Raw genomic sequence first — 27,039 nt, 5'->3', positions numbered from 1 at the left:
AGGAGGGACGCAAGGGGTTAATACGACCACATGGTCTTGGGATGATAAGACATTTAGGGCAGGCAGAGGGTCAGGAGGGACGCGAGGGGTTAATACGACCACATGGTCATGGGCTGATAAGACATTTAGGGCAGGCAGAGGGTCAGGAGGGACGCGAGGGGTTAATATGACCACATGGTCATGGGCTGATAAGACATTTAGGGCAGGCAGAGGGTCAGGAGGGACGCGAGGGGTTAATATGACCACATGGTCATGGGATGATAAGACATTTAGGGCAGGCAGAGGGATGTTAAACATCTGGAACTGCTGGCGTTCCCCAACCCCTTCCCCACGCAGAAGAAACGTGGGGCGGTTGCAGGACAGATTATACTCAGCATTGATCTATATCTCTGCCCTCCCCTCCCCCTGGTCCTTACGTGATGAGCTGGGCGTTATCGTGGCGTCGCTGTCGCAGCAGGTTGCTTTTGCGCCAGGTCAGGAAGTTGTTGAGGGTGACGTCGGCGTTGCGGCTGACGGTGATTTTGTCCTGGTTGGTCCAGACGTCCAGGCCAATCAGAGCCACGCGGATATTCAGGGAGCGGTACAGCTGGGGTGCGAGAGCGTGGGGTGAGAGCGTGGGGCGAGAGCGTGGGGCGAGAGCGTGGGGTGAGAGAGCGTGGGGTGACTATATCACACGCCCATAACAATAACGGAACACAATACCTACTCATAATATCACACATCAGACTAATCCAGGGGTTCTCAAGACCCCCCAACAGGTCAGGTTTTCAGGATATCCCAGCTTCAGCACAGGTGGCTCAGTCATTGGTTCCCTGCTTCAGCACAGGTGGCTCAGTCTTCGACTGTGGGGGGTCTTGAGGACTGGAGTTGAGCACCCTTGGCCTAATTTAATGGTAATAAATATATCACAAACTCACACAATAACTGCGCACACGGGGCGCACACGGCGCACACGGCACACACGGCACACACGGCACACACGGCACACACGGCACACACGGCACACACGGCACACACGGCACACACGGCACACACGGCACACACGGTGACGGGGAAATGTCCTCACCTTGTCCACGTGGTTGACGATCTCTTTCATTCGATGCTGTAGGGTCCCCAGGTCTCTGTATTTCAGGTACTGCCGGGATAGGATGCAGAGAATGTGAGACTCGGGGGTCAGTGGAACGGGGAAGGGGGGTGAAGAGGTTCCCGGGGGGGTGGGGGGTGAAGAGGTTCCCGGGGGGGGGGGGGTGAAGAGGTTCCCGGGGGGGGGGGGGAGTGAAGATGTTCCCGGGGGGGGGGGGGGGGAGTGAAGATGTTCCCGGGGGGGGGAGTGAAGATGTTCCCGGGGGGGGGGGAGTGAAGATGTTCCCGGGGGGGGGGGGGAGTGAAGATGTTCCCGGGGGGGGGAGTGAAGATGTTCCCGGGGGGGGGGGGTGAAGATGTTCCCGGGGGGGGGGGGTGAAGATGTTCCCGGGGGGGTAAAGATGTTTCCGGGGGGGGGGGGGTGAAGATGTTCCCGGGGGGGTGAAGATGTTTCCGGGGGGGGGGGTGAAGATGTTCCCGGGGGGGTGAAGATGTTTCCGGGGGGGGGGGGGTGAAGATGTTCCCGGGGGGGTGAAGATGTTCCCGGGGGGGTAAAGATGTTTCCGGGGGGGGGGGGGGTGAAGATGTTCCCGGGGGGGTGAAGATGTTTCCGGGGGGGGGGGGTGAAGATGTTCCCGGGGGGGTGAAGATGTTCCCGGGGGGGGAGGTGAAGATGTTCCCGGGGGGGGGGGGGGGTGAAGATGTTCCCGGGGGGGGGGTGAAGATGTTCCCGGGGGGGGAGGTGAAGATGTTCCCGGGGGGGGGAGGGGGTGAAGATGTTCCCGGGGGGGGAGGTGAAGATGTTCCCGGGGGGGGGGGTGAAGATGTTCCCGGGGGGGGGGGGGGGTGACGATGTTTCCTCACCTCTGCCTTATCCACCACCAGCAACAGCTCCACGTATCTGGTGTCCTTCTGCTGGGGGGCCGATCTCTGGGGGTCACAGAATCCTTATATTACAGGATGAACACACAGCTCTGTCACTGCACCTCCACCCAGCATCCTCTGCTATTCCTGTACTGACCCCTCACACACAGCTCTGTCACTGCACCTCCACCCTGCGTGCAGGCAGCACCCTCTGCTATTCCTGTACTGACCCCTCACACACAGCTCTGTCACTGCACCTCCACCCTGCGTGCAGGCAGCACCCTCTGCTATTCCTGTACTGACCCCTCACACACAGCTCTGTCACTGCACCTCCACCCTGCGTGCAGGCAGCACCCTCTGCTATTCCTGTACTGACCCCTCACACACAGCTCTGTCACTGCACCTCCACCCTGCGTGCAGGCAGCACCCTCTGCTATTCCTGCATGACCCCACACACACAGCTCTGTCACTGCACCTCCACCCTGCGTGCAGGCAGCACCCTCTGCTATTCCTGTACTGACCCCTCACACACACAGCTCTGTCACTGCACCTCCACCCTGCGTGCAGGCAGCACCCTCTGCTATTCCTGTACTGACCCCTCACACACACAGCTCTGTCACTGCACCTCCACCCTGCGTGCAGGCAGCACCCTCTGCTATTCCTGTACTGACCCCTCACACACACAGCTCTGTCACTGCACCTCCACCCTGCGTGCAGGCAGCACCCTCTGCTATTCCTGTACTGACCCCTCACACACAGCTGTCACTGCACCTCCACCCTGCGTGCAGGCAGCCTCCTCTGCTATTCCTGTACTGACCCCTCACACACACAGCTCTGTCACTGCACCTCCACCCTGCGTGCAGGCAGCACCCTCTGCTATTCCTGTACTGACCCCTCACACACAGCTCTGACACTGCACCTCCACCCTGCGTGCAGGCAGCACCCTCTGCTATTCCTGTATGACCCCTCACACACAGCTCTGTCACTGCACCTCCACCCTGCGTGCAGGCAGCCTCCTCTGCTATTCCTGTACTGACCCCTCACACACAGCTCTGTCACTGCACCTCCACCCTGCGTGCAGGCAGCACCCTCTGCTATTCCTGTACTGACCTCACACACACAGCTCTGTCACTGCACCTCCATCCTGCGTGCAGGCAGCACCCTCTGCTATTCCTGTACTGACCCCTCACACACAGCTCTGTCACTGCACCTCCACCCTGCGTGCAGGCAGCACCCTCTGCTATTCCTGTACTGACCCCTCACACACACAGCTCTGTCACTGCACCTCCACCCTGCGTGCAGGCAGCACCCTCTGCTATTCCTGTACTGACCCCTCACACACATCTCTGACACTGCACCTCCACCCTGCGTGCAGGCAGCACCCTCTGCTATTCCTGTACTGACCCCTCACACACAGCTCTGTCACTGCACCTCCACCCTGCGTGCAGGCAGCACCCTCTGCTATTCCTGTATGACCCCTCACACACAGCTCTGTCACTGCACCTCCACCCTGCGTGCAGGCAGCACCCTCTGCTATTCCTGTACTGACCCCTCACACACAGCTCTGTCTCTGCACCTCCACCCTGCGTGCAGGCAGCACCCTCTGCTATTCCTGTACTGACCCCTAACACACATCTCTGACACTGCACCTCCACCCTGCGTGCAGGCAGCACCCTCTGCTATTCCTGCATGACCCCACACACACAGCTCTGTCTCTGCACCTCCACCCTGCGTGCAGGCAGCACCCTCTGCTATTCCTGTACTGACCCCTCACACACAGCTCTGTCACTGCACCTCCACCCTGCGTGCAGGCAGCCCCCTCTGCTATTCCTGTACTGACCCCTCACACACAGCTCTGTCACTGCACCTCCACCCTGCGTGCAGGCAGCACCCTCTGCTATTCCTGTACTGACCCCTCACACACAGCTCTGTCACTGCACCTCCACCCTGCGTGCAGGCAGCACCCTCTGCTATTCCTGTACTGACCCCTCACACACACAGCTCTGTCACTGCACCTCCACCCTGTGTGCAGGCAGCACCCTCTGCTATTCCTGTACTGACCCCTCACACACAGCTCTGTCACTGCACCTCCACCCTGCGTGCAGGCAGCACCCTCTGCTATTCCTGTACTGACCCCTCACACACAGCTCTGTCACTGCACCTCCACCCTGCGTGCAGGCAGCACCCTCTGCTATTCCTGTACTGACCCCTCACACACAGCTCTGTCACTGCACCTCCACCCTGCGTGCAGGCAGCACCCTCTGCTATTCCTGTACTGACCCCTCACACACAGCTCTGTCACTGCACCTCCACCCTGCGTGCAGGCAGCACCCTCTGCTATTCCTGTACTGACCCCTCACACACAGCTCTGTCACTGCACCTCCACCCTGCGTGCAGGCAGCACCCTCTGCTATTCCTGCATGACCCCACACACACATCTCTGACACTGCACCTCCACCCTGCGTGCAGGAAGCACCCTCTGCTATTCCTGTACTGACCCCTCACACACAGCTCTGTCACTGCACCTCCACCCTGCGTGCAGGCAGCACTCTCTGCTATTCCTGCATGACCCCACACACACAGCTCTGACACTGCACCTCCACCCTGCGTGCAGGCAGCACCCTCTGATATTCCTGTACTGACCCCTCACACACAGCTCTGTCACTGCACCTCCACCCTGCGTGCAGGCAGCCTCCTCTGCTATTCCTGTACTGACCTCACACACAGCTGTCACTGCACCTCCACCCTGCGTGCAGGCAGCACCCTCTGCTATTCCTGCATGACCCCACACACACATCTCTGACACTGCACCTCCACCCTGCGTTCTGGCAGCACCCTCTGCTATTCCTGCATGACCCCACACACACATCTCTGACACTGCACCTCCACCCTGCGTGCAGGCAGCACCCTCTGCTATTCCTGCATGACCCCACACACACAGCTCTGACACTGCATCCTAATCCTGCAGCCCGGATCTCACGGGTGTGACTGTGGGATGTTACTATGTGGCAGCACATATATGACAGCTCTGTGCCGTCTCCTGCTCACCCAGGGCTGGGGACGAAGCACTGCGGACACCCTGGCTCCGTAGTCATACACAGTACTGCTGTTACTGTCGCGACAGGTTCCTCTCTTCATCCTCAGGTGCTCGTGTTTATACACAGCGTGCGCCCCCTCTTCCCCGCTCCCCGATAGTGGCTCGATCAAGTACATCTGTCCATGCAACTGCAGGAAGCCGCTGGAAAGAAACACGTGCTCATTAACCCTTTCCCAGCTATGGGCCTTGACCTCTGGTAGTAAAAGGGTTAAAGGTACCGCAGAACAAGTGTATATGTTCACAGTTTCCGTGCTGTGCTGATCTATCCACTGCAGGTTCTGGTTCTTTTTAATGTACCAGCAAGAGAATCATAATACATGTATATAGTGTGTGCAGAGCTTTCCAAACCTCACAAGTCTCCTATTCACTATGTACAGAACGTTCCAAACCTCACAGGTCTCTTCTTCACATGTACAGAATGTTCCAAACCTCACAGGTCTCTTCTTCACATGTACAGAGCTTTCCAAACCTCGCAGGTCTCTTCTTCACATGTACAGAGCTTTCCATACCTCACAGGTCTCTTCTTCACATGTACAGAGCTTTCCAAACCTCACAGGTCTCTTCTTCACATGCACAGAGTTTCCCAACCTCGCAGGTCTCTTCTTCACATGCACAGCGTTTCCCAACCTCACAGGTCTCTTCTTCATGGGAACAGAGCTGTCCAAACTTCATAGATCATTTCTGATACTACTGATAAGAAATAGACTTGTGAGATTTGGAAATCTCTGTACACACGAAGAAGAGACCTGTGAGATTGGGAAAGCTCTGTACAGGTGAAGAAGAGACCTGTGAGGTTTAGAAAGTTCTATACACACTAAACCGATGAAGAATCCCTTGTTGGTCCTTTAAAAAAATCATCCAACTTTTCTTTATATTCTGATATCTATTCAATAGTTTTCTGTTGGTTAAAAAAATATAGGTTCCCTCCTACAGTCTGTGGGGAAGTATGTGTACAGCTATATATAGACATTAGTATCTATATCTGCATATCTTTGCACATCCATCTCTCGGAAGGGCTGGGCAGCGGGAGGGGGAGGGTTACCGCCTCGGGCCAGGAAATGATCTGCATGATAAATTACCTCCGTTACACTCATTTCCTGGATGTCGTTATGAAGTTCCCAATATGAGAGCTAATAACTAGAAGAGAGGAAGTCCCTTCTGCTCAGTATAACTGAATGGCACACTCCCCACGGGCACCTTCCTCTCTGCGGGCACTGAGTCTGTGCTCTGTGAGTACGGGCACCTCCCTCTGCGGGCACTGAGGCTGTGCTCTGTGAGTACGGGCACCTCCCTCTCTGCGGGCACTGAGTCTGTGCTCTGTGAGTACGGGCACCTCCCTCTGCGGGCACTGAGTCTGTGCTCTGTGAGTACTCACACCTCCCTCTGCGGGCACTGAGTCTGTGCTCTGTGAGTACGGGATCCTCCCTCTGCGGGCACTGAGTCTGTGCTCTGTGAGTACGGGCACCTCCCTCTGCGGGCACTGAGTCTGTGCTCTGTGAGTACTCACACCTCCCTCTGCGGGCACTGAGTCTGTGCTCTGTGAGTACTCACATCTCCCTCTGCGGGCACTGAGTCTGTGCTCTGTGAGTACGGGCACCTCCCTCTGCGGGCACTGAGTCTGTGCTCTGTGAGCACTCACACCTCCCTCTGCGGGCACTGAGTCTGTGCTCTGTGAGTACGGGCACCTCCCTCTGCGGGCACTGAGTCTGTGCTCTGTGAGTACTCACACCTCCCTCTCTGCGGGCACTGAGTCTGTGCTCTGTGAGTACGGGCACCTCCCTCTGCGGGCACTGAGTCTGTGCTCTGTGAGTACTCACACCTCCCTCTGCGGGCACTGAGTCTGTGCTCTGTGAGTACGGGATCCTCCCTCTGCGGGCACTGAGTCTGTGCTCTGAGTACGGGCACCTCCCTCTGCGGGCACTGAGTCTGTGCTCTGTGAGTACTCACACCTCCCTCTGCGGGCACTGAGTCTGTGCTCTGTGAGTACTCACATCTCCCTCTGCGGGCACTGAGTCTGTGCTCTGTGAGTACGGGCACCTCCCTCTGCGGGCACTGAGTCTGTGCTCTGTGAGCACTCACACCTCCCTCTGCGGGCACTGAGTCTGTGCTCTGTGAGTACGGGCATCTCCCTCTGCGGGCACTGAGTCTGTGCTCTGCGAGTACGGGCACCTCACTCTGCAGGCACTGAGTCTGTGCTCTGTGAGTATGGGCACCTCCATCTGTGGGCACTGAGTCTGTGCTCTGTGAGTACTCACACCTCCCTCTGCGGGCACTGAGTCTGTGCTCTGTGAGTACTCACACCTCCCTCTGCGGGCACGGAGTCTGTGCTCTGTGAGTACTCACATCTCCCTCTGCGGGCACTGAGTCTGTGCTCTGTGAGTACTCACATCTCCCTCTGCGGGCACGGAGTCTGTGCTCTGTGAGTACTCACATCTCCCTCTGCGGGCACTGAGTCTGTGCTCTGTGAGTACTCACACCTCCCTCTGCGGGCACTCAGTCTGTGCTCTGTGAGTACTCACACCTCCCTCTGCGGGCACTGAGTCTGTGCTCTGTGAGTACTCACACCTCCCTCTGCGGGCACTGAGTCTGTGCTCTGTGGGTACGGGCACCTCCCTCTGCGGGCACTGAGTCTGTGCTCTGTGAGTACGGGCACCTCCCTCTGTGGGCACTGAGTCTGTGCTCTGTGAGTACTCACACCTCCCTCTGCGGGCACTGAGTCTGTGCTCTGTGAGTACGGGCACCTCCCTCTGTGGGCACTGAGTCTGTGCTCTGTGAGTACTCACACCTTCCTCTGCGGGCACTGAGTCTGTGCTCTGTGGGTACGGGCACCTCCCTCTGCGGGCACTGAGTCTGTGCTCTGAGTACTCACACCTCCCTCTGCGGGCACTGAGTCTGTGCTCTGTGAGTACTCACACCTCCCTCTGCGGGCACTGAGTCTGTGCTCTGTGAGTACTCACACCTCCCTCTGCGGGCACTGAGTCTGTGCTCTGTGAGTACTCACACCTCCCTCTGTGGGCACTGAGTCTGTGCTCTGTGAGTACTCACACCTCCCTCTGCGGGCACTGAGTCTGTGCTCTGTGAGTATGGGCACCTCCCTCTGCGGGCACTGAGTTTTGCTCTGTGAGTACTCACACCTCCCTCTGCGGGCACTGAGTCTGTCCTCTGTGAGTACGGCACCTCCCTCTGCGGGCACTGAGTCTGTGCTCTGTGAGTATGGGCACCTCCCTCTGCGGGCACTGAGTCTGTGCTCTGTGAGTATGGGCACCTCCCTCTGCGGGCACTGAGTCTGTGCTCTGTGAGTATGGGCACCTCCCTCTGCGGGCACTGAGTCTGTGCTCCGTGAGTACTCACACCTCCCTCTGCGGGCACTGAGTCTGTGCTCTGCTCTGTGAGTACTCACACCTCCCTCTGCGGGCACTGAGTCTGTGCTCTGTGAGTACTCACACCTCCCTCTGCGGGCACTGAGTCTGTGCTCTGCGAGTATGGGCACCTCCCTCTGCGGGGCACTGAGTCTGTGCTCTGCGAGTACGGGCACCTCCCTCTGCAGGCACTCAGTCTGTGCTCTGTGAGTATGGGCACTGAGTCTGTGCTCTGTGAGTACTCACACCTACCTCTGCGGGCACTGAGTCTGTGCTCTGTGAGTACTCACACCTCCCTCTGCGGGCACTGAGTCTGTGCTCTGCGAGTACGGGCACCTCCCTCTGCGGGCACTCAGTCTGTGCTCTGTGAGTATGGGCACTGAGTCTGTGCTCTGTGAGTACTCACACCTCCCTCTGCGGGCACTGAGTCTGTGCTCTGTGAGTACTCACACCTCCCTCTGCGGGCACTCAGTCTGTGCTCTGTGAGTACTCACACCTCCCTCTGCGGGCACTGAGTCTGTGCTCTGTGAGTACTCACACCTCTCTCTGCGGGCACTGAGTCTGTGCTCTGTGAGTATGGGCACCTCCCTCTGCGGGCACTGAGTCTGTGCTCTGTGAGTATGGGCACCTCCCTCTGCGGGCACTGAGTCTGTGCTCTGTGAGTATGGGCACCTCCCTCTGCGGGCACTGAGTCTGTGCTCTGTGAGTATGGGCACCTCCCTCTGCGGGCACTGAGTCTGTGCTCCGTGAGTACTCACACCTCCCTCTGCGGGCACTGAGTCTGTGCTCTGCGAGTACTCACACCTCCCTCTGCGGGCACTGAGTCTGTGCTCTGTGAGTACTCACACCTCCCTCTGCGGGCACTCAGTCTGTGCTCTGTGAGTACTCACACCTCCCTCTGCGGGCACTGAGTCTGTGCTCTGTGAGTACGGGCACCTCCCTCTGCGGGCACTGAGTCTGTGCTCTGTGAGTACTCACACCTCCCTCTGCGGGCACTGACTCTGTGCTCTGCGAGTATGGGCACCTCCCTCTGCGGGGCACTGAGTCTGTGCTCTGCGAGTACGGGCACCTCCCTCTGCGGGCACTGAGTCTGTGCTCTGTGAGTACGGGCACCTCCCTCTGCGGGCACTCAGTCTGTGCTCTGTGAGTATGGGCACCTCCATCTGTGGGCACTGAGTCTGTGCTCTGTGAGTACTCACACCTACCTCTGCGGGCACTGAGTCTGTGCTCTGTGAGTACTCACACCTCCCTCTGCGGGCACTGAGTCTGTGCTCTGTGAGTACTCACACCTCCCTCTGCGGGCACTGAGTCTGTGCTCTGTGAGTACTCACACCTCCCTCTGCGGGCATTCAGTCTGTGCTCTGTGAGTACTCACACCCCCCTCTGCGGGCACTGAGTCGGTGCTCTGTGAGTACTCACACCTCCCTCTGCGGGCACTGAGTCTGTGCTCTGTGAGTACTCACACCTCCCTCTGCGGGCACTGAGTCTGTGCTCTGTGAGTACTCACACCTCCCTCTGCGGGCACTGAGTCTGTGCTCTGTGAGTACTCACACCTCCCTCTGCGGGGCACTGAGTCTGTGCTCTGTGAGTATGGGCACCTCCCTCTGCGGGCACTGAGTCTGTGCTCTGTGAGTATGGGCACCTCCATCTGTGGGCACTGAGTCTGTGCTCTGTGAGTACTCACACCTACCTCTGCGGGCACTGAGTCTGTGCTCTGTGAGTACTCACACCTCCCTCTGCGGGCACTGAGTCTGTGCTCTGTGAGTACTCACACCTCCCTCTGCGGGCACTGAGTCTGTGCTCTGTGAGTACTCACACCTCCCTCTGCGGGCACTGAGTCTGTGCTCTGTGAGTACTCACACCTCCCTCTGCGGGCACTGAGTCTGTGCTCTGTGAGTACTCACACCTCCCTCTGCGGGCACTGAGTCTGTGCTCTGTGAGTACTCACACCTCCCTCTGCGGGCACTGAGTCTGTGCTCTGTGAGTACTCACACCTCCCTCTGCGGGCACTGAGTCTGTGCTCTGTGAGTACTCACACTTCCTTCTGCGGGCACTGAGTCTGTGCTCTGTGAGTACTCACACCTCCCTCTGCGGGCACTGAGTCTGTGCTCTGTGAGTACTCACACCTCCCTCTGCGGGCACTGAGTCTGTGCTCTGTGAGTACTCACACCTCCCTCTGCGGGCACTGAGTCTGTGCTCTGTGAGTACTCACACCTCCCTCTGTGGGCACTGAGTCTGTGCTCTGTGAGTACTCACACCTCCCTCTGCGGGCACCGAGTCTGTGCTCTGTGAGTACTCACACCTCCGTCTGCAGGCGCTGAGTCTGTGCTCTGTGAGTACTCACACCTCCCTCTGTGGACGCTGAGTCTGTGCTCTGTGAGTACGGGCACCTCCCTCTGCGGGCACTCAGTCTGTGCTCTGTGAGTACTCACACCTCCCTCTGCACTCCTCAAGACCCTCCAACAGGTCAGGTTTTCAGGATGCCCCTGCTCCAGCACAGGTGGTTCACTCATCGACTAATTTAGTTTTCGACTGAGCCACTGATTGAGCCACCTGTACTGAAGCAGAGATATCCTGAAAACCTGACCTGTTGATGACTGGAGATGACCCCCTGCTTATACTATCTTTCACATCTGCTAATTTCCCGTTTCTTTTTAAGACGTCTCCTCTCATGTTTTACATTAACGGACATAAAAGCAGCAAAGAAACGACAGTGTGTCCGACTGTCTTCCACAGTTCCCCAAACCTGCCCCATCCAAACTATGGTCACGTCATACGGTTACGCTGCAGAGAAGCATTATGGGTAGTGACACGCAAAGAAGCGGCCATTTTATGCGTCTGATACATTTTCACATGCTTTGGCCCCGTGCGTTACACTGATTGTACAGCTAAGCCTGGGACAAGGAAGTACAGAATCACAGGACTCAATCAAACCAATTTCTCCAAGGGAAATAATGGTTTTAAATCTACGTATATAATAAAAACTGCAAGGAGGCATTGTAACCAATAAAAACATGGCGCTGACTAATTTTTAGGGTACTTTGCTTTTCTCTTACCGAAAACTATTTTGGACGGGATTGCATATCCAGTCTTTATACAGAGGGAGGACAGAAGCGACACAGCATTGAATGGTGCGCAAGACGTATTATTCCTCAGAAACCATATTAGATTGCAAGCTCTTTGGTCAGAGATAAAATGGAAAATAAATATCTTAATATTTTGCATTCCTATCACGAGTGTCCTCCGCGGGAGTGTCGCCCCGGTTTGAGTGTCCTCCGCGGGAGTGTCGCCCCGGTTTGAGTGTCCTCCGCGGGAGTGTCGCCCCGGTGGGAGTGTCCTCCGCGGGAGTGTTGCCCCGGTGGGAGTGTCCTCCGCGGGAGTGTCGCCCCGGTGGGAGTGTCGCCCCGGTTTGAGTGTCACCCCGTTCGTCCGCTTCCAAATGATCAGAGGATTTCACATGGACAAAATGATCCTTCCAGTAAGTGTAAAACGCGTCGGAGTCAGAGAGAAAGGGTTCTTACCTTATTCCGTTACACGTGCTGATACTGGCTGCTGACGCGCTGTCACCTTCCAAGTGCCCGTGATAGAAGCAATGATCCTGGCAGAGGGTGAGACGCCCAGCACGTTAAAACAGCCTCGCCCCAAAGTGTGTACCCATTAACCACATCCCGTTAAAGGTATAGTGTGCTATATACATACACCAAATCTATCGGTGTCCCTATGTCACACTGTGTCACTATGCACAGGCCCGTAGGAACACAGTGTCTCACTGGGTCTCTGCAGTGCAAAGGAAAGACGTAATGGTCCATTGGCCCTTCTGTCTGTGTCTCCCTATGGTGGAAGGAACAGACACAATGCTCCTTCTGTCTGTGTTGCTCCTCAGTGAAAGGGTCAAGGAACCAGATCCCACTCACTGACCATAGATACCGATCCATGTCTGGCCATCCCACCTCAGTCAGATACATAAACCCACCAATCTGTGTCAAACTGTGGTGGGATGGCCAGACCTCGTGGTTCTGTGGTCAGTGAGTGAGATCTGCTTCCCTGCAGTCTGTGGCCCTTTGTAGCACAGGGTGAGTACAGAGAGCACTGCAGAATGGACGGGAGAGACGACATCCCTTAGTGACAAATAAATACTACACTTATACTGCTGAGCCATGTGCTGGGAGCTCAGCGCCAAGCGGGTGTCTTCCAGCCGTACAGGAGACAGACCGGAGAGGCATCACCATACACACAGCCTCTGCACTGCACCTCCTGCTCTGAATTGCAAGGAAGGGGGGGGGGGCAGGGGGGGGGCAGGTGGGGGGGGGGGCTGGCTTTGCCTCTTTGCTGCCAGAGTGGCTCTTGTTGCAGAAAAGTGGGAAACTAATACAATGCCCAAGTAGAAGGGTTACCCGTATTCTGCATGAAGGGGGGTCATTGGAATAAAGACAGAGCTCGCCCCGATTAGTGGGGTACACCTCAGGCTACTCAGGACTCGCTGCACCTGTCAGATTCTGTGCCAGCATTGTATATATACAGACATTATTGTGATTGTGTATTATTGTTATACTGTACGCATGCTCTATTAGCAGCACAGTGGCCTTTCATGGTGAGTAAAGGCCCCACAGGTGTGTACATAACAGGGACACTTACCTGCACGTCCGAGGCTTCCGTCACCTCTGTCCCGTTCTCCAGATAATATGTCATTGTGTAATGTTTGCTCAGCAGTCCCCTGACAAAGCAAAGGTTACAGTTAGACCAAGATAATAACAGTGTATCGTCCGAGGACAATAACATCATGTTAACTTGTGTTTTCTGCTTCAGTAAAGAGACTGGCGGTAATTAGAACGGATGTCAGTAATGATGACATGCAAATTAGATTCAAATGAGGTGTTATATTAACACTGTATATCCACTGAAGTCCGTTAAGGTTCATGCTGGGAATTAATGAACGTTATTCAGATATACCTAAACTTGGCATTACCCCCGTCTCTCTAGCCCATGAAATAGGGCATTTGCGGGGTCTGGGTAAGTGTCACGCCACAATTAGGCAGAATTTAAATGACATAGGGTAACGTTATTTTCCACTCTGCTTCAGCAAAAGCCCTATTTCAGGCCCTGCATAGAAGAAACCCTAAAATTGACATAACGTCCCATTATTGGAAGGTTTTAATACATGAAGATAAGCTTCTGCTAATGAGATGCAGTATGGCCGTTGTTTTGCATATAATTAGCAGTGGGGATACCGTGCTTAATCAGGGAACAGAATGTCCATTCCGATTTTATTTATCGTCATGTTATGAGCCCGGATTTAACGGGCTTTGTGCATCTAACCCAAAATATCCCACACGCAGAGCCACGCATGTCCCACACACAGAGCCACGCATGTCCCACACGCAGAGCCACGCATGTCCCACACGCAGAGCCACGCATGTCCTTCACACAGAGCGAAGCGTAGCCGACATGCAGAGCCACGCATGTCCCACACGCAGAGCGAAGCGTAGCCCACACGCAGAGCCACGCATGTCCCACACGCAGAGCGAAGCGTAGCCCACACGCAGAGCCACGCATGTCCTTCACACAGAGCGAAGCACAGCCGACATGCAGAGCCACGCATGTCCCACACGCAGAGCGAAGCGCAGCCCACACGCAGAGCCACGCATGTCCTTCACACAGAGCAAAGCGCAGCCCACACGCAGAGCCACGCATGTCCTTCACACAGAGCGAAGCGCAGCCCACACGCAGAGCCACGCATGTCCCACACACAGAGCGAAGCACAGCCCACATGCAGAGCCACGCATGTCCTTCACACAGAGCGAAGCGCAGCCCACATGCAGAGCCACGCATGTCCCACACACAGAGTGAAGCGCAGCCCACACGCAGAGCCACGCATGTCCCACACACAGAGTGAAGCGCAGGCCACACGCAGAGCCACACATGTCCTTCACACAGAGCGAAGCACAGCCCACACGCAGAGCCATGCATGTCCCACACGCAGAGCACCGTGCCTCCCACACGCAGAGCCACGCATGTCCCACACACAGAGCGAAGCGCAGCCCACACGCAGAGCCACGCATGTCCTTCACACAGAGCGAAGCACAGCCCACACGCAGAGCCACGCATGTCCCACACACAGAGCGAAGCGCAGCCCACACGCAGAGCCACACATGTCCTTCACACAGAGCGAAGCGCAGCCCACACGCAGAGCCACGCATGTCCCACACGCAGAGCACCGTGCCTCCCACACGCAGAGTGCTGCGCAGCCCGCACGCAGAGCCACGCATGTCCCACACGCAGAGCCACGCATGTCCCACACGCAGAGCCACGCATGTCCTTCACACAGAGCGAAGCGCAGCCCACACGCAGAGCCACGCATGTCCTTCACACAGAGCGAAGCTCAGCCCACACGCAGAGCCACGCATGTCCCACACGCAGAGCCACGCATGTCCTTCACACAGAGCGAAGCGCAGCCCACACGCAGAGCCACGCATGTCCTTCACACAGAGCGAAGCTCAGCCCACACGCAGAGCCACGTATGTCCCACACGCAGAGCCACGCATGTCCTTCACAAAGAGCGAAGTGCAGCCCACACGCAGAGCCACGCATGTCCCACACACAGAGCGAAGCGCAGCCCACACGCAGAGCCACGCATGTCCCACACACAGAGTGAAGCGCAGCCCACACGCAGAGCCACGCATGTCCCACACACAGAGTGAAGCACAGCCCACACGCAGAGCCACACATGTCCTTCACACAGAGCGAAGCACAGCCCACACGCAGAGCCATGCATGTCCCACACGCAGAGCACCGTCCCTCCCACACGCAGAGTGCTGCGCAGCCCACACGCAGAGTGCTGCGCAGCCCGCACACAGAGCGTTGCGTGTCCCTCATGCAGAGCCATGCGTCTCACTCACGCAGAGCACCGCGCCTCTCACACGCAGAGCACCGCGCCTCTCACACCCAGAGTGCCGCGCAGCTCACACGCAGAGCGAAGCACATCCCACACGCAGAGCCATGCACGTCCCACATACAGAGCCACGTACATCCCACACGCAGAGCGACCTGCGTCTGCAACATACAAAGCTATACAATGACACGTCCCACCAGCAGAGGAAAGGTTAAAAGTGGAAACATACTGAATAATCAGTGATTAATTATCTCTGGCAGAGAGCGTCATTAATAACCTCATTAGGAACAAGTGAGTGTCTGTTAACCTCTTCACTGCTAGTGTCTCTGAAGGAGAGAGGAAGCAGAAGTGGAAGCAGAGTTCCAGAGGAAGAAGTGGTGCACGTGGAAACATTGTCACAGTAAGGTTACAATGGAACGGTTCCTGGCAGATAAGGCGGTCTGGGCCCACCCAGCTAACCCTACACAACGCCGGCTCCCTCCCCCCAGCCCCAGCATTGCAAGGCCATGTGTCACTGGCAGGGAAGTTCAATCTTCATGTGTTTATTCCTCTGCGCTGGGAGGCTATTCCACTCACCCACTACCCCAGGAGGTATTCCACTCACCCACTACCCCAGGAGGCTATTCCACTCACCCACTACCCCAGGAGGCTATTCCACGCACCCACTACCCCAGGAGGCTATTCCACTCACCCACTACCCCAGGAGGCTATTCCACTCACCCACTACCCCAGGAGGCTATTCCACTCACCCACTACCCCAGGAGGCTATTCCACTCACCCACTACCCCAGGAGGCTATTCCACTCACCCACTACCCCAGGAGGCTATTCCACTCACCCACTACCCCAGGAGGCTATTCCACTCACCCACTACCCCAGGAGACTATTCCACTCACCCACTACCCCAGGAGGCTATTCCACTCACCCACTACCCCAGGAGGCTATTCCACTCACCCACTACCCCAGGAGGCTATTCCACTCACCCACTACCCCAGGAGGCTATTCCACTCACCCACTACCCCAGTAGGCTATTCCACTCACCCACTACCCCAGGAGGCTATTCCACTCACCCACTACCCCAGGAGGCTATTCCACTCACCCACTACCCCAGGAGGCTATTCCACGCACCCACTACCCCAGGAGTCTATTCCACGCACCCACTACCCCAGGAGGCTATTCCACTCACCCACTACCCCAGGAGGCTATTCCACTCACCCACTACCCCAGGAGGCTATTCCACTCACCCACTACCCCAGGAGGCTATTCCACTCACCCACTACCCCAGGAGGCTATTCCACTCACCCACTACCCCAGGAGACTATTCCACTCACCCACTACCCCAGGAGGCTATTCCACTCACCCACTACCCCAGGAGGCTATTCCACGCACCCACTACCCCAGGAGGCTATTCCACTCACCCACTACCCCAGGAGGCTATTCCACTCACCCACTACCCCAGACACTGCGGGAATGTCAGTACCTGTTCTTTAGCAGCCGCAGGGTGTAATTTCTCCCTCCCAGACTCAGGGAGTACTGAGCGTGCTCGGGATACACATTCTGCAGGACAGAGACAACCTTCGTTAAGAACGGTATAACACTTAATAGTAAGCTCTTTGGCTCAGGGATGTGCGGGGCGCTCCTATCTTTCTGCCGCAGTCTCCTTGTGCTTTACGCTATCTGTACTGCCCAGTGATCAGTATAAACGCCACATAATATGAACCACTTCACCGCCAGAGGGTTCAGTAACTCCCCGAAGTGCTTAAGGATGGATAATAGAGCACTAAAACACAGTCCCGCCCAGGAGCAAGCCATGGCCTGATATCGTAAACATGATCAGTCGTGGTGATTGATCTTACATTAGCTTGGGGGTCCCCTGAGGCTCACCGGGGTCCCCTCGTCCCAGCTGAGTTTTTTGTAGGTTTTTTTGTACCGGTTTTAACACACACACAAAAAACCTGACCCTGGCGGCCATTTTGTTTCCCCATTGTGCCGGTGGACAGCCAACCAACCTTGTTATACAGTGCCGCGTGGTCATTTTCTTCAGCTGGGCAACCCTCCCCCCTCTCTACAGCAAAGATGAACGATGCTTTTAACCCATTTACTGCCGGGAGAGAATGTGATGCAGGACCAGCCAGCAGAAAAGGGGTTAATTACCCAGTGCTAAGTAGTGAGAGGAAGTTCCCACTGCAGGGCCCCAGGGGGCCGTTTCTGCACCGTGGGGGGTGCAGGGCCCGTTTTAAATCCACGGCGTGAGAATGTACATCAGGAAATGGGTCGGGATTTGGGACCGAAGCGGACGAATTAATCCCGCCGCTGCTCTGAACTGCTGCTCCGGCGTATTTCATGTGTATATATTAATAAGTGTTTGTGTCTGTACATACGTACGGGTGTGCGCGCGTGTGTACATACGTGTGTGTACGTAGAGTACAGAGGTGTGTGCAGGGGAAGTGTGCTGGAATATCAAATCACAAAAAAAATGGAATATATATGTGAACTACAATAAAGAATTCTGCTTTAAATAAAGATACTGGGAGTATTTCCCCTATTCCATGTCAGGGGGTGCGCAAACTGGGGGCGTGACATTATCTGGGGTGTTAGGCTCCAAGATAGATCTATAGAGAAATATCTGCATTGTATACGATGTATAGGTGATATGTCCCATATATAGATCTATAGAATATATGACTGATATTTTGATACTATCACTATTATACTTTGATACTATCACTATTATAACTTTGATATTTTGATACTATCACTTTGATATTTTGATACTATCACTATGATACTTTGATATTTTGATACTATCACTATGATACTTTGATATTTTGATACTATCACTTTGATACTTTGATACTATCACTATTATACTTTGATATTTTGATACTATCACTTTGATATTTTGATACTATCACTATGATACTTTGATACTTTGATACTATCACTATAATACTTTGATACTATCACTATTATACTTTGATACTATCACTATTATACTTTGATACTATCACTATGATACTTTGATACTTTGATACTATCACTATTATACTTTGATATTTTGATACTATCACTTTGATATTTTGATACTATCACTATGATACTTTGATACTTTGATACTATCACTATAATACTTTGATACTATCACTATTATACTTTGATACTATCACTATTATACTTTGATACTATCACTATGATACTTTGATACTTTGATACTATCACTTTGATACTTTGATACTTTGATACTATCACTATGATACTTTGATACTATGATACTTTGTCTATAATAATGTTAGTGGTATTGCCTTATATGTAACTGGCCGCCTCTTAAGATCCATATTTTGGGGCCCTGGGCACAGTACCCATTATGCCCAATGGATAATCCAGGCCTGGAGCAGGGTCTTGTACCCAGAAATATATTCTACATACAGCACTGTGTATACTGCAGCATTACTATTTGCTCTCCATACTGTTTGCTTACCGTGCCCAAGGGCGGCCATATTTAACAAAACCCACACATGTTATAATACAGCAGATGCAAAGTGAGTTTGTGGGGCTTTTGTTGGCGTGTGTAAATGAGCCTGGTACCCAGACTGTTTATATTATCTCTGGTTCCCACATGTATTATCCCCCCCGCCCCCCCACTCTGAGGCAGGGACCTGAGCTTATATCTCCCCCCAACTCCCCCACCCAGCACTTTCATCTGACATGAGAAGTAGCTTCATACATGAGGGAGGGTGTGAACTTTGGCTTCTAAAAATGGTTTATAGGCTGTGTTACAGGGGTCGGCCATCTTAAATGTGCCCTGTTATTTGGAGCTCCCAGACTTGCTATTTTTAGCTTTAATTCCATTGGTGCCTTCCTGAGTCTTTTTAACTACTTCAGTGCCACAGCGAATGGGCCATATCATCCAATAAATACATTTTGGGTTAGTACTGAAATAAGACTTAAATGTATAACTGCCTCTGAAATGGGTACGTCTTTTTCAGATCCGTACAGTGCAGCATACACTGAGATTGCAACATATTGTATATATATATATATATATATATATATATATATATATATATATATATATATATATATATACACACACACACAAACTACACACACCCTTATTGTAGCTTAGACATAAATATTCTTTCCTTAGGGTTTCAGGCTTACACAAAAGTACGTGTGTGTGTGTGTGTGTGTGTGTGTGTGTGTGTGTGTGTGTGTGTGTGTGTGTGTGTGTATATATACACACACACACACACAATATCTAACGAAGAATAGAATATATAATAAATAATAATGTCGAGCAATCAGCCCTGGTTTTGTACTTACACCTTGGGTATAACTGATAAGAATGGGAGATATAAAATCAGAGCTGGACTCTCCCAGGGAGATAGCAGAATATGTCCCATTTTCTTGGCTGAGAATGAAGAAGTCTCCCTGAGAGGTGGGGACAGAGCGTGTGCCCGGCGTGTGCCCAGCGTGTGCCCGGAATGTACTCACCTGTGTCCCATGCAGGTCCCTCCTGGTGCGGTCAGGGTGCAGCCTGTGGGGGGTCACCCTCTCATACGTGTGCACATGGGGAAGATAGTGTGTTTCTGCACATACTGTGTGAGAAGAAACAGAACATACATGAGACCAACACACGTTACAGTCTGTGTGACACCAACACACATTACAGAGTTTGTGTAACACCAACACACGTTACAGTCTGTGTGACACCAACACACATTACAGAGTTTGTGTAACACCAACACACGTTACAGTCTGTGTGACACCAACACACGTTACAGTCTGTGTGACACTAACACACGTTACAGTCTGTGTGACACTAACGCACGTTACAGTCTGTGTGATACCAACACACTTACAGAGTCTGTGTAACACCAACACACGTTACAGTCTGTGTGACACTAACGCACGTTACAGTCTGTGTGACACTAACACACGTTGCAGAGTCTGTGTAACACTAACACACATTATAGAGTCTGTGTAACACCAACACACGTTACAAAGTCTGTGTAACACCAACACACGTTACAGTCTGTGTGACACTAACACACGTTACAGTCTGTGTGACACTAACACACGTTACAGTCTGTGTGACACTAACACACGTTGCAGAGTCTGTGTAACACTAACACACATTACAGTCTGTGTAACACCAACACACGTTACAAAGTCTGTGTAACACCAACACACGTTACAGTCTGTGTGACACTAACACACGTTACAGTCTGTGTGACACTAACACACGCTACAGTCTGTATGACACTAACACACGTTACAGAGTCATTGTAACACCAACACACATTGCAGAGTCTGTATAACACTAACACACGTTACAGTCTGTATGACACTAACACGCTTTGCAGAGTCTGCGTGACACTTAACACACTGCAGTCTGTGTGATACTAACACACGTTACAGAGTCTACGTGACACCAACACACATTACAGAGTCTGTGTAACACCAACACATGTTACAGTCTGTGTGACACTAACACACATTGCAGAGTCTGTGTAACACTAACTCACGTTGCAGAGTCTGTGTGACACTAACACACATTGTTACATGTATGTATATGTTTGTGTATGTATATATGTTTGTGTGTATGTATATATGTAGGTGTGTATGTGTATATATGTGTGTGTATGTATATATGTTGGTGTGTATGTATATATGTTTGTGTGAATGTATATATGTTTGTATATATGAAGGTGTGTATTTATATATGTTTGTGTATTGTATTGTATTGTATGTCTTTATTTATATAGCGCCATTAATGTACATAGCGCTTCACAGTAGTAATACACGTGGTAATCATATAAATAACAGATCATGGGAATAAGTGCTTTAGACATAAAAGTAGCATTAAGGAAGAGGAGTCCCTGCCCCGAGGAGCTTACAGTCTAATTGGTAAGTAGGGAGAATGTACAGAGACAGTAGGAGGGAGTTCTGGTAAGTGCGTCTGCAGGGGGCCAAGCTTATGTATCATGTGTTCAGAATATCCACAGTGCTATTCATATGCTTCTTTAAGCAAGTGTGTCTTAAGGTGGGTCTTAAAGATGGATAAAGAGGGTGCTAGTCGGGTACTGAGGGGAAGGGCATTCCAGAGGTGTGGGGCAGTCAGTGAAAAAGGTTTAAGGCGGGAGAGGGCTTTAGATACAAAGGGGGTAGAAAGAAGACATCCTTGAGAAGAACGCAAGAGTCGGGATGGTGCATAGCGAGAAATTAGGGCTGAGATGTAAGGAGGGGCAGAAGAGTGTAAAGCTTTAAAAGTGAGGAGGAGAATGGAGTGTGAGATGTGGGATTTGATCGGAAGCCAGGAGAGGGATTTCAGGAGGGGAGACGCTGAGACAGATTTAGGAAAGAGTAGAGTGTCTGTATTGAGTATCTATGTTTGTGTGTATGTATATATGTATGTGTGTGTGTGTATGTATGTGTATATGTTATTCGTGCTTTGGCAATACTGAAATGTTCTTTCGTCATGCCAATAAAGTTTATTTGATTTGTATGCATATATGTATATGTATATGTATATAGGGAACCATGTTAAAAATGGTTATTGAGGCAAAAAGTGACACTGTGTGCTCATTTGCATGTCATTTCCCAGAATCCCTTGCTGCAGTGGAAGTGCTGTATGCTGGGTGATAATGGGGAAAGGCGGGGTTGCAGACCTGCCTAAGACATGCAGATGAGCATACAGCTATATTTGCATATATATATATATATATATATATATATATATATATATATATATATATATATGTGTGTGTGTGTGTATGTATATATGTTTGTGTATGTATGTACGCATGTGTATATGTGTGTGTGTGTGTACGCATGTGTATATGTAGATATGTGTGTGTGTGTGTGTGTGTGTGTGTGTGTGTGTACGCATGTGTATATGTAGATGTGTGTGTGTGTGTGTGTGTGTGTGTGTGTGTATCTATGTACGCATGTGTATATGTATATGTGTGTGTGTGTGTGTGTGTACGCATGTGTATATGTAGATGTGTTTGTGTGTGTGTGTGTGTGTGTGTACGCATGTGTATATGTATGTGTGTGTGTACGCATGTGTATATGTAGATGTGTGTGTGTGTATTCTGTATTATATAAGAATGTTACAAGCTTCTTTGCCCATGTGCTTTGCTCTCCAGAAACATTGTCTCACCCCACGTCACCTCTAGGACTATTCTGTCAATCACTTTCTTTGTATGTACATTACATTCTCTCAAACATGCCTTTAATTAACCCCTGTGGGAGTGGGGCACTGGCATGTTTATTTAAACACTACTTATTTTGCTGGGCCCCTGGCACTTAATGGGTTAATGGATGAACATGGTCACAGAGTAATTATGGGACACAGAAGAAATGGGAAAGGGCAGGGTCAGAGGAGAGAAGGGAGAGAGAGAGAGAGAGAGAGAGAGAGAGAGAGAGAGAGAGAGAGAGAGAGAGAGAGAGAGAGAGAGAGAGAGAGGGAGAGGGGGAGAGGGAGAAGAGAGGGAGAGGGAGAAGAGACGGAGAGAGAGGAGGGAGGGAGAGAGAAGAGAAAGCAAAGGAGAGAAAGAGATAGGAAGGAGAGAGAAAGAGGGGGAGAAAGAGAGATAGATAGGAGGGAGAGAGATAGAGGGGGGAGAAAGGAGGCACAAAGGAGTCCCAGAGAGATTGAAATGTTATTTCATCATGCCAATAAAGCTTATTTGATTTGATTTGAGATAGGAGTGAGTGAGAGAGAGAAAGAGAGAGAGAGAGAGAAGGGAGGGAGAGAGATAGGAGGGAGGGAGAGCGGGAGGTGGAGAGAAAGAGATAGGAGGGAGGGAGAGAGAGGGAGGGAGAGATAGAGAGGCACAGAGGAGTGAGAGATAGGAGAAGTGATAGAGGCAAAGAGGGAGGGAGAGAGAGAGAAGGGAGGGTGAGAGAGATGGGAGGGAGAGAAAGAGAGTGGGAGAGATAGAGAGGGGGAGGGAGAGAGGGGGAGGGAGAGATAGATAGGAGGGAGAGAGGTACAGAGGAGTGAGAGATAGGAGGAGTGAGAGGCAAAGAGGGACAGAGAGACACCCATTGTGACCAAGCACAGCCATCTACAGCACTTATTCCCTCACCTGCTGTCTCCCATCATACCACTTAGATTGTAAGCTCTTTGGGGCAGGGGTTTCCTTTCCTATTGTCTGATTTTGCTGCGCTTATTGTATTATAATTCTTTAATAAGTATTCTTTGTGAAGCGCTGAGTACACTTTTGGCGCTATATAAATAAAGACATACAATACAATACAAGAGAGAGGCACAGAGGAGGGAGAGATAGGAGGGGGAGAAAAAGAGAGTGAAAGGGTACAGAGGAGAGGAGGGGGGAGAGATAGGAGGGAGAGGGGCACAGAGGAGAGAGAGAGGCACAGAAGAGAGAGAGAGGCACAGAGACACAGAAGAGAGAGAGAGAGGGAGAGAGAGAGAGAGAGAGAGAGAGAGAGAGGCACAGAGGAAGTAGATAGAGTAGATAGATAGAGTAGATAGATAGAGTAGATAGATAGAGTAGATAGATAGAGTAGATAGATAGATAGATAGATAGATAGATAGATAGATAGATAGATAGATAGATAGATAGATAGATAGATAGATAGATAGATAGATAGATAGGAGGGGGAGAGGCACAGGGGAGAGATAGAGTAGGAAGAGAGATAGGAGGGAGCGAATCACAGAGAAATAGAGAGAGAGAGACGCACAGTGGGGAGAGAGGAGAGGTGTAAGGAGGTACAATCAGACATTAGAGACTGTAAAGTGAGATACTTTGCACTGTTGCCTGTGGGGTTTAACCCATTGTCTGCTGCAGGGTCCTAACACATACCCTGCCTGTCACACATGCCATGATCTACAATGTGATCAGGATCTCAATGCGTTATAAACGGATTCACTGCCGACACCCAGCTCTCTGCCCAGCAAAACCAGGTACTGAACTTCAAACACCCACTTCACAGGCCAGCATATCCACCCAAATGCTAAATATGTTCTACAAGGAGCTGTAATCCGGATCATATGCTTCCAATTCCCACAGGAACGTTCCCATCAACTACAATGTATCACTACAATGTATCACTACAATGTATCACCACAATAATGTATCACTACAATAATGTATCACCACAATTATGTATCACTACAATGTATCGACACAATAATGTATCACTACAATGTATCAACACAATAATGTATCACTACAACAATGTATCACCACAATGTATCACCACAATAGTGTATCACTACAATGTAGCAATACAATAATGTATCACTACAATAATGTATCACTACAATAATGTATCACTACAATAATGTATCACTACAATAATGTATCACCACAAGGTAGCACTACAATGTATCACTACAACAATGGATCACTACAATGTATCACTACAACAATGTATCACTACAACAATGTGTCACTACAATAATGTGTCACTACAATAATGTATCACTACAATGTATCACTACAACAATGTATCACTACAACAATGTGTCACTACAATAATGTGTCACTACAATAATGTGTCACTACAATAATGTATCACTACAATAATGTAGCACTACTATAATGTATCACTACAATACTGTATCACTACAATGTATCACTACAATAATGTAGCACTACAATGTATCACTACAATAATGTATCACTACAATGTATCACTACAATAATGTATCACTACAATAATGTATCACCACAATAATGTATCACTACAATGTATCACTACAATAATGTATCACTACAATAAGTGTCGCTACAATGTCTTCATTCCTACAGCAGTAAGGCAAGAATATATAGTACAGTATAGGAAAATAAGGCTAAACTATGAGGACAACAATAATAATAATAATACATTATTGATCCACAATGAAGCAAGCAATTCAAATATTTAAATTAGACAGACACACGCACAATATACATCCCTTATAATGTACAGCCGGCTACTATCGCAATGATGTGACTTTAACATGTTCCTGTTAATGAGCCATGCATTTCTATAGTATATAGTTAATAAAGACACGAATTAGCTATATATTATTATATACACACACATTATAGCAATATATCATTATCATTTGGGAAATATCTATATATATCAGTACCATGTTAGCCGTGCTTCAATAATAAAAAATGAATAGACGATACCGTTCTGTGGCTAACGAAATGCTTTTATTTGTGTGTGTGTGTGTGTGTGTATATATGTGTGTGTGTGTTCTTTTAAATAACTACATTCCCACAGCAACAGTGTGTATAGTGCCACTATAATTGGTATAATAGTAACACTATCATTAGTATATAATAATAACACTATACTTGGTATATATTATTAACACAATAATTAGTATATAATAGTAACTCTAAAATTGGTATATAATAGTTTCAGTAAATTGGTATACTGTATAATAGTAACACTAGAATTGATATACAATAGTAACACTAAAATTGGTATATAATAGTAACACTAGAATTAGTATAATAATAACACTAGAATTAGTATAATATTACTAACACTAGAATTGGTATATAATAGTAACACTATATAATTCTTTAACATATATTTCCTGAGCTGCAGATCTTTGAACATCTTTCCATAGTAATAATAGTAATAATAATACTAGTACTACTAATAATAGTAATAATAATAGTAATAATAATAATATTAGTAATAATAATAATAATATTAGTAATAATAGTAATAAGTCTCAGATTTCCCATGAACTGTCTTTCTCCTACAAAATATCCCAAATCAGGGAGTGATAAGAAGGGAGCAGCGCAGACTCACCCAGCAGGAAGTGGGCACAGAGGTGGGCACAGACTTACCCAGCAGGGAGAGGGCACAGAGGTAGGCACAGATTAACCCAGCAGGCAAAGGGCACAGAGGTGAGCACAGATTAACCCAGCAGGCAGAGGGCACAGAGGTGAGCACAGACTTACCCAGCAGGCAGAGGGCACAGAGGTGGGCACAGAGGTATGCACAGAGGTGGGCACAGACTTACCCAGCAGGGAGAGGGCACAGAGGTAGGCACAGAGGTGGGCACAGACTTACCCAGCAGGCAGAGGGCACAGAGGCTGGCACTGAGGTGGGCACAGAGGTATGCACAGAGGTGGGCACAGACTTACCCAGCAGGCAGAGGGCACAGAGGTAGGCACAGAGGTGGGCACAGACTTACCCAGCAGGGAGAGGGCACAGAGGCTGGCACAGAGGCTGGCACAGAGGCTGGCACAGGGGGACATGCTGCCTCCCAGACGCTCACTGCTCGTGCTGCTGTTTCTCCGCTCACTGTCCCACTCCCAGCGCTGCCTATATCAGGGCCTCATTTACATACATTCATATGCAAATGTCCGGGGGCTCTGATTGGTCGACTTGGGAGTCAGTAACCGCAGGCCCCGCCCCCTGACTCATTCCAGTTTCTTAATCATCTGGGGAGGAAATGAGAAATCTGCAGCTGAGATCCCATATATCTATATGTGTGTTTGTATACTGTCAGTATCACTGCATGTCCCATATATGTGTGTGTGTGTGTGTGTGTGTGTGTGTGTGTGTGTGTGTGTGTGTGTGTGTGTGTGTGTGTGTGTGTGTGTGTGTGTGTGTATACTGTCAGTATCACTGCATGTCCCATATATATATGTGTGTGTGTGTGTATACTGTCAGTATCACTGCATGTCCCATATATGTGTGTGTGTGTGTGTGTGTGTGTGTGTGTGTGTGTGTGTGTGTGTGTGTGTGTGTGTATACTGTC

The 27,039-nt window shown here is 50.9% G+C and overlaps 1 protein-coding gene across 1 annotated transcript in view; it reads right to left on the bottom strand.

Annotated features, from left to right (window-relative positions):
* ADAM8 (ADAM metallopeptidase domain 8) overlaps positions 1–26,567 on the bottom strand; it is a 68,316-nt gene extending 41,749 nt beyond the window's left edge. The window contains exons 1-9 of the mRNA XM_075610304.1: positions 26,470–26,567; positions 19,785–19,888; positions 16,771–16,847; positions 13,039–13,117; positions 11,925–12,001; positions 4,996–5,185; positions 1,948–2,013; positions 1,067–1,135; positions 417–586 (exon numbers count right to left, since the gene is read on the bottom strand). Of these exons, the coding sequence (XP_075466419.1) occupies positions 417–586; positions 1,067–1,135; positions 1,948–2,013; positions 4,996–5,185; positions 11,925–12,001; positions 13,039–13,117; positions 16,771–16,847; positions 19,785–19,888; positions 26,470–26,533 (896 nt within the window). The 5' untranslated portion in view covers positions 26,534–26,567. The remainder of the gene's footprint in view (positions 1–416; positions 587–1,066; positions 1,136–1,947; positions 2,014–4,995; positions 5,186–11,924; positions 12,002–13,038; positions 13,118–16,770; positions 16,848–19,784; positions 19,889–26,469) is intronic.
* Positions 26,568–27,039: the final 472 nt, after the last annotated feature.

The sequence above is a fragment of the Ascaphus truei genome, chromosome 8, assembly GCF_040206685.1.
Source record: "Ascaphus truei isolate aAscTru1 chromosome 8, aAscTru1.hap1, whole genome shotgun sequence".
In the NCBI taxonomy this organism is placed as follows: Eukaryota; Metazoa; Chordata; class Amphibia; order Anura; family Ascaphidae; genus Ascaphus; species Ascaphus truei.
Note: the sequence above shows the minus strand (reverse complement) of the source record. Positions and strands in the feature narration are given on the sequence as shown.